General features: G+C 46.3%; 1 protein-coding gene across 3 annotated transcripts in view; it reads left to right on the top strand.

Moving 5' to 3' along the window:
* The window catches only part of ST8SIA5 (ST8 alpha-N-acetyl-neuraminide alpha-2,8-sialyltransferase 5), an 89,542-nt gene that overhangs the window by 58,037 nt on the left and 22,831 nt on the right, over positions 1 to 8,674 (top strand). For all 3 annotated transcript variants that reach the window (XM_011949350.1, XM_011949351.1, XM_011949349.1), the window contains one exon: positions 5,837 to 5,929. In XM_011949350.1, the coding sequence (XP_011804740.1) occupies positions 5,837 to 5,929 (93 nt within the window). The remainder of the gene's footprint in view (positions 1 to 5,836; positions 5,930 to 8,674) is intronic.

The raw sequence follows: 8,674 nt of genomic DNA, 5'->3' as shown, positions 1-8,674 counted from the left end.
AGAAAGAAAGAAAGAAAGAGAGAAAGAAAGAAAGAAAGAAAGAAAGAGAAAGAAAGAAAGAAAGAAAGAAAGAAAGAAAGAAAGAAAGAAAGAAAGAAAGAAAGAAAGAAAGAAAGAGAAAGAAAGAAAGAAAGAAAGAAAGGTCTCCTTAGCTCCTTAGCCCACAAAGCTGCAGCCCAGTCTGGGCAGAGGGAGGAGAACTCATATCCAGGGCCACTGTGTTCACCTCTTTCTGGCCTTCTGCATTTGCATTTGTCTTCTCACTTAGTGGAGGGCAGAGAGATGGGGCAGAGCAGATGCAGCCTGGCGCCAGCATCATATTTGGCTGCTGGAAACTGAGTGGCATTTGAGAGGAGTTGGGCTCCTGATATGACCCGCTGGGACTATTTATACCTGTGAGATGCCCTACATGGTGCCAGGGTCCCCTCCCCTTTGAGGCGGGTAAAGATAGTCTTTCTAGCATTGAAAGAAGAGACAGTGATGAAGTCACTTTGAGAGGCTAGTGGAGTTTAAGAGGGTTGGAGAAAATGCTTCCCTCAATCCTCTAACAGGGTAAGGGGAAGCTCGAGATACTTAGAAGAAGGTCTGGGACTTAAAAAGGCATTTATTAGTGATTTCCAATAATAAAAGAATCATAACCCCATTGCAGAAAACTTATAAAAACACAGAAAAGTATTTTAAAAATAACCCATCATCCCATTTATTCTGATTTATCCCTATTAATATTGTGTTACAATTCTTCCCTTTGCCTACGCATTCACATACGTATATATAATTCTTTTTGGAGACCACAGTTTTGTAACTTGCATTTTTTTGCCCAGCATTGTTATGTGAGCATCTTCTTATGTCATTAGACAAAAAAATTTAAGCAACATTTTTGATGTCTGTATATCTGTATCCAGACCAAATGGGAATTTTCATGAATTTCCATGGCACCCTCTAAAATGCAGTCCTTGAGCATCCTGTTAGAAGCAGAATATGGGGCAGTGCTTCTCAAAATCTTATTTCCTATCTTAGTTCTTTTGGGCTGCCATAAGAAAATAGCTTACACTGGGTCATTTGTAATTGTAACAGGAGAAATTTATTTCTCACAGTTCTGGGGGCTGGGAAGTCCAAGATCAAAGTGGCAGAAGATTTGGTGTCTGGTGAGGGCCCGTTCCTCACAGATGGCAGCTTCTTGCTGCATCCTCACATGGTGGAAAGGCAAAAGGCTCTTTGAAGCCTCTTTTATCAGTGCCTAATCCCATCCTTGAGGTCAGAGACCTCATAACCTAATCACCCCCCAAAGGCCCAGCCTCTTAATACCATCACATTGGGGATTAACACAAAACTTAATGTTTGTACTGGGGATACAGACATTTAGACCATAGCAACCTCAAGTCAATCATCTTTAGAGACTGAGCTAGAGCAGTACGGACCAAAAAAGCAAAGCCCAGGTACAATAGAGAAAGAAGCCAGGGCTATTAGCTACATTTTCCAGATGGGAAAAGTGAGGCTTTAGACTCGGGCATGGAATAGTTTTGATGACTTGGCTGAGGTACTACATGGAGTGTTTTCAGGATACCTGCCTGGGATTTGTTTTAATCGGATATGGTAAGACATGAAAATATGGAAATGACTGTCATGAAGGAAGAGGTTTTGATTCTCACAGATCCCTAGAAACAGGAGGCCCTGCAAGACCATGGGAAGAAGCACCTGGATCAGTAAGGAGGCAGAGGCAGTGAGGGGGAAGTGTGGGCAAGAACCATCATTGGGATTTCCATGGAAAGGAACTGGTGAGGCAGGGTTTGCAGGTATAGGATTGGTTGATCTGAGTAATTTCAGTGGGTTCTGGGGTGTAGGAGCTATCCCCAGTTGCCTGGGACCTGGCCCTGGGGTGAGTGGGGCAGGAGCTATTCCAGTGTCCAAGAATACGGGAGCCTGATAGGGGCATGGGCTCTGGATTGGTTTGCAAATGAAAGGTGCATTCACAGGCTAGTCCTTCACTATCTCCAGGAATTGGCTAGCCCTGGAAGAAGCAGTCCCTCCAAGGTCAGCAAGGCCCCAGGTGTCAAAGCATCAGAAGCACATGGTTAATGAGTGGAGCCTCCAGCAGAGATAAGGTGATCAAGCAGGTCCATGTCCAAGCAGGACTTAGTGTGGGCTTTATCCACAGGGTGTCAGGGGAGAGGTTTACTAATCACAGCAGAAGGAGAATGTCACCAGTACACACAGTGAGAAGCTTCAAGTTGTTCATCCCTGACTCAGCCCTGCCATCAACCAGCTTATGGTCAGAGACTGTCTCTGACTCCCTGTGGCATCCACTGGTATCACGTGTTCTTTAGTGGCGGGACAAAGGGGACAGAGGGGAATGAGCATTTTTGGGGTAGTTCCTGTGTGCTAGTGGTTTCCATGAAATGCTCATCAGTGTTTTTTTCTCAGCCCTGTTGCACATGCGCTGCATTGTTTTTGCTGATTTGCAGATGAGAAAACAAAGGAGCAGAAAAGTGCCAGGCCTAATGTGGCTGTCAGAATACCATAGACTGAGTGACTTAGCTTATAAACAACAGAAATGTATTGCTCACAGTTCTGGAGGCTGAGAAGTCCAAGATCAAGGCAGATTAAGTTTCAGGTGAGGCCCCACTTCCTGGTTCATCAACAGCATCTCCTTGCCGTATCCTTACATAGCAAAAGGGAAGAGGCATCTCTCTTGGGCCTCTTTTATAAGGGCAATAATCCCATTCATGAGGGCTCTGCCTGCATTACCTCCCAGAGGCCCCACCTCCTAATACCATTACCTTGCAGGTTAGGATCTCAGCATATGAACTGTGGGGGCGACACAAACAATCAGACCATACAGAGGCTAATGAGGGGTAGAGGGGTGTGAACCCAGTTCTGAAAGCCTCTCTAAGTATCACCAAGCCCACAGCACAAGGTCATTTGGAATCATGATGCTGCCTAGTTGGGTATATGAGTGATGCTGAGGATGCAGGAGAAAGAGGAACCAAGGAAGAGGCAAGGCAGGAATGGCTTTGTCAAGGAAATGGTAGGGCTGGCTGATTGAAGAGAAGATGCTACCCTAGTTCAAACAGATTGTTTTAAAGAGGACAAAAAAGAGATGCAGAGAGGGGAAGTGTTTTACCCAAAGTCACACAGCTGGTTTGTAGCCATATCTGAGATGTGTCTGCAAGTCTCCAATTTCCCAAGAACTCTAGGATAAGTCTCAACCTAATGATTTCCTGCATCATTTGAATCTGGACCTTTTCTTAGCAGCAACCTAGGACCATGGCTTTACCTGACTCAGTGGATTCCAAAAGGCTTAGTTACACCAGCTCAGGTTGCAAACAGTGATCTTCGTGATAGGACACCAGAGCTTACTGTTGTGTGACTGGAAAATTAGGTGAGTCAGAGCCAAGGTCATGGGCTCGTTTTGTGGCCCCAGGCTGACCCCTTGTTCTTATTTGCGGATAACAGAATCTACATTAGCTAGTTAAAGCAGAAAAGGCTTTATTAAGGGCACAGCTAGCTCAGATTCATGGGGAAAGCTGAAGAAATGGCTGAACTCCCAGGACTTCCCCCCCAAACTGCAGTGAAATGGGGCCACCATGAAAACTGCTGCCTCTGATATAATCATGAAGGTGTTATCACTACTGCAATTTCCAAGAGCCATGACACCTCTGCCACATTCTGCACCAGCAAAACCGTGCCTTGAGCCTTGCCATTCTTCCCCTATAACAGGTCTGAATTCGTCTCATGCAAATGCTTCTAACTGGCTGAACCTAAATTGCATCCAGAACCCTACCTGCAAAGGAGTCTGGGAAATGTCATTTTTAGCTTTCCTGCCTCTGTAGTACAGAAGATATAGAGATAACAAAGACACTGTCTCTGTGTTTGAGATGCTCGTGGTTTGGAAAGAAACGCAATTACATAAACACACAATTGTACTATTATGTAGGTGCAAAAGTAATTGCGGGTTTTGCCATTACTTAAAAAAAAAAGAAGGCAAAAACTGCAATTGCTTTTGCACCAACCCAATACAATGTTATTTGCTCTAACTAAGAGACAGTGAGCAGGGGGAGTCCAGGGTCAGGATCAGAGGAGGCTTCCCAACAGCATGGTTACTCGAGCCGGGTGCTGAAAAATCCATTTGAGTTTGCCAGATGAGAAAGACAGAAAAGGAGTTGTAAGACACAAAGGTGTTTGATATTTGGGGGATCTTCAGTACCTACTTCTTATTAACTTGGCCTGAATTCTTTTATGACATGAGAACAAAGAGCCAATTTATTTTGTAAATAGGGACCAATTTGTTGTGGAAAATATTTTAATATCTTAAAATATTATGTAAAATTATTTAAATATGTAATTATAGTACTTAAAACTATTAAATTATATTTAAATTATTAAGGACAAATATTTATAAATATAACTTTTAAAGTATTACAGTATTACTTTAATGACAAAATGACAATACAAATACAATGATAATAATAATAATAATAAAACCAGCAATATTTTTAAAAGAAACCAATATATTGGGTAAAATGTTTCAGGATTTCTAAAGCAGCACATACATAAGTTTGTCCGGTGTGTAAGGGTATGTGGGAAATGACCATTGCTGCGTGTAGTGGTTTCTGGGAGATGCTTGAGCGATGCCTGATTTCCAATCCTTGGCCCTGGGGAGCCCCTCTCACCTCTGATTCTTGCAGACTACCTGTTGCAAGGCCACGGATCCCATATTTACAGTGGTTTGGCCCTGCAGGCTTCTGGATTCATGATGTTAAAGCTGTCCTGGGATCCAACCCTCCCAGCTCCATCCACCCCTGCCTCTGAACAACCGCCAGGAAGAGAGGGGCCATGAGGAGAGGGCTCACTGAGCCTCTGCCACAGGAGGCCAGAGGGCCCTTTCCAGGGGACACCAGCCATGCTCATAGCCAAGTGGCAGAAAGAGCAGCCTTGAGTCAGCATGCAGGTTCCCATCTTGGCTCTGCCACCTTCCAGCTCCGGGGTCTGGGCACCTTAGTTAATTCCCAGAGCCTATTCAGGATGCTTGTGTCACTTTCCTCATAGGCTGATTAGAAAGATTAAAAGTGAATGCATCCATCCACGTCAAATACTTGGCCTGGCGCTTAGCCTATAGTCAGGGCTTAGTAAGTGTTGGCTGAAATTGGCATTGATATTCTGCATGAAGCTGGCAGAGGGACCCTGAGGTGGCTGTGACATGCCTGGAGCCAGCTGGTGCTGGAAGGGGCTTGATCTCTTCTGCAGGTAGACCTAGACCAAGCCCTGGTCCTGCCCTATATGGACAGTGTGACCTGGAGCTCTGTCTGATTAGCCTCAGTATTCTCAGCTGCCAAATGGGGAGAAAGGCACATCAGTCTCAGCTATGTCACAGTATGGGCACAAGGATCAAGTGGGCAAGGGGCAGGGAATGGAAGGGCAAGCTGGAGGCCTGAAGGCTCACTGTCAGACTCCCTATGCTGTGCCAGAATGACTCTGGTCTCTCTGCTTTCTCTGATCACAGTACACACAGCATCCCTCCTCCTCCCCTCTCCTTCCCAGCCACAAACTTGGAACCAAACCTGTTTCTGAATTTCCCTGTTTGCTGAAATCGGTTTATGCTTCTGTAAATGCTTACACTCCCAGGGGAGTGGGGCGCTGAGAGTAACTGACCACCCAGTGATCAAGCCAGAGGGCCCCGTGGTCTGCCTGAAGCCCCTAATGGGTCATCTGCTGGGATGGGGCTGGTTGGCTTTATTCATTTCACTGGGACAGACACTCCACCCTGCAATAAGAGCTCCTGCAGGCCCTGGACATCCTGACCTGCTTCTCTGTTTAACCTGTCTCTGTTGGTCCCCAGGTACTTTGAATTTTACGAGGGGCCTTTTGAATATAACTCCACAAGATGCCTGGAGCTGAGGCACGAAATATTGGAAGTGAAGGTGCTATCCATGTGAGTGTGGCCATTTGTGGTGGGTGCAGGGAGCATGTGGAGGTGGGGCAGGGGTTAGGGGTGGGTGAGGCGGGGGCAAGCGTGGAAAGAAACAGGAAACATGTGGTAGGTTCCTATAGAGCGTAAAGTAGGTCTCCTTCCCCAGAACCACTGGCATTTGGAAAGCCCTGGAGGGCTGGAACACAGTGATGATTGTGCCTGTTTTATGACAAAAGGCCAAGTTTGCAAGGTCACCTCTGGTGACTCGGTGTTAAAGTCCCCGCCTCAATTACCGGTCTCTTTGATTGTCATCGCTGGCTCCTCTTGTGTAGAAACTGAAGAGGGCACAGGACTTTCTTGCCTGAAATTCAGTACGTTGCACCGCAGGGTTAAGTGTTGCCCTCTTGCTATCACCTTAGATGGTTTTAATTTTATTAAAAGTTTTGATTTTTAAATCATTTAAATGATACAAAATTTGTGCGGTACAGATGGTTATTCAATGAAGAGCCACTGAGTTCTCCCCAGGGGTGACGATGTGGCTTTGGGTATCCTTGCAGAGTCAATGCATGAGTAAGAATCTGTGTATGGAGATTTAAAAAGTTTTTTTTTTTTTGCACAAATGGTAAGAGAGCTATGCTTCCCACTCCCCGCTTAACAGTACATCACCTATGACTCTTCAACCCACAGGAGGGAAAACACATTACATGCTGAACATTTTAGCATGCATGTGCCCACCTGGGTTTCCGCCCTTCACAGAACTGCCATGAATTCAGCAAACCCATTAGAGGAATTGGTACTGTATTAGTCATGACAGAATCTGTATTTATTTGGAAACAGTTACATTTGGATGTGGCAAAAATATAGTTTATTCAGAGGCAGGCAATGTTGGGTGCTCAGATAGACTGATGGGCCCCTGACATAACCCCAGGGGCATCTGGAGTCCCTGGCCCTCAGGCAGGGACCGTTATTCCTTTACTCATCTGATGTGATTCCAGCTAGTGTGCGTCGGGGGAGAGCATGGGTCTTGGGGTGGGCTGACCTGAGATCCAAAGCTGACTCTGGGCCTTAGCAGATCTCAATCTTTCTGCAAATGTCTTAACTTCTCTGAGCCTTTCCTTACCTATGAAAATGGGGACACTATTACCTACCCTTTAAGGGTTGCTATAGACTAGCTGAAATAGGGCATGTGAAAGTAGATAGCCCAGGATCATGAGGTCAGGAGATCGAGACCATCCTGGCTAACATGGTGAAACCCCGTCTCCACTAAAAAAGTACAAAAAGTTAGCTGGGTGTAGTGGCGGGCGCCTGTAGTCCCAGCTACTCTGGAGGCTGAGGCAGGAGAATGGTGTGAACCCGGGAGGCGGAGCTTGCAGTGAGCCGAGATCACGTCACTGCCCTCCAGCTTGAGCAACAGAGTGAGACTCCTTTTCAAAATAAATAAATAAAAAAAATAAAAAAAGAAAGTAGATAGCCCAGCAGCCTGCATGCTCAGTAGCACACATCATAGGTGTTCAATAAATGTCAGCACCCATCTCTCTCTTTCCTTCCTTCCTTTTCTTTTTGGAACTAGTAGCAGCAGCTTTTCCGGGCTAGTTGTGCACAGCGATTCCTGGAAAGCTCCGAGGGTGAGACCAGCACCCAGCTGGGATTAGCTGCATTGTTTATGGCCCCTATCCTAACCCATGGTCTCGTACCCTCTCTGGAGAAGGTGGGTTACAGACACCACTCATCAGTTTCACTGAGCCCTGGGCTGAACACGTACCACTGTGGTGCCCGCCCTTGTGGAACTCACAGCCACTGAGGGAGACAGACATTAAATAACCAGTTACCATAAGAAGCCAGGGTAGTGACAGGGAACCCGACCCAGGCTGGGGCTAGGGGGAGGTTGTCAGGCAACGCTTCCCTGAGGAAGGGACACTGGAGCTCCAGTCTGAAGGGTGACAGGAGCTAACTAGGCCAGGAGGGCTCCAGGTGGAGGGAACAGTTTGTACAAAGGCCCTGTGCCAGGAAGGAGCCGGCTGTGTCCTGGACTCTGAAGGATGAGGCAGCTCGAATGCCAGCGTGAGGGGAAGACACAGAAGCTGCATTGCTAGAGGGTCAGGTAGGGCCAGACCATGTGGAGCTTCATGGTACAGACCCAGGTTTGGGTTTTACCTTTATCCAAGGGCCATGAGAGCCACAGGAAAGGTTTTAAGCAAGGCCTGGGGCATATGAGCTGGTTGGTATTTTAAACATGCCTCCAAGGAGTTTTGATTTAGTGGCAAAAATGGCTGTCGGAGCCAAGTTCAGAAGCTGGTAGCAGAGAGTCTGTCTTCTCAAAATTCAAAGCTTTCAGGCCCTTCCATGTTTTACTGTGCAAATCCAGAGCACTGTGGTTGAGAGCACACCTTCAAGATTTCAGAGAATAAATGACTCATTTCTTTTCTTTTCTTTTCTTTTCTCTTTTTTTTTTTTTTTGAGACAAAGTCTTACTCTGTCACCCAGGCTGGAATGCAGTGGCGCAATCTTGGCTCACTGCAACTTCTGTCGCCCGGGTTCAAGCAATTCTCCTGCCTCAGCCTCCCGAGTAGCTGGGATTACAGGTGCCTGCCACCATGCCAGGCTAATTTTTATATTTTTAGTAAATTCGGGGTTTCACCATCTTGGTCAGGCTGGTCTTGAACTCCTGACCTCATGATCCACCCGCCTTGGCCTCCCAAAGTGTTGGGATTACAGGTGTGTGCCACCACGCCCAGCTGACTAATTTCTTTAAATTATAAAATGTAT

This window comes from Colobus angolensis, unplaced genomic scaffold (assembly GCF_000951035.1).
Source record: "Colobus angolensis palliatus isolate OR3802 unplaced genomic scaffold, Cang.pa_1.0 Scaffold299, whole genome shotgun sequence".
Classification (NCBI taxonomy): Eukaryota; Metazoa; Chordata; class Mammalia; order Primates; family Cercopithecidae; genus Colobus; species Colobus angolensis.
The sequence above is the reverse complement of the archived record's forward strand: the minus strand, read 5'-3'. Positions and strand labels throughout refer to the sequence as shown.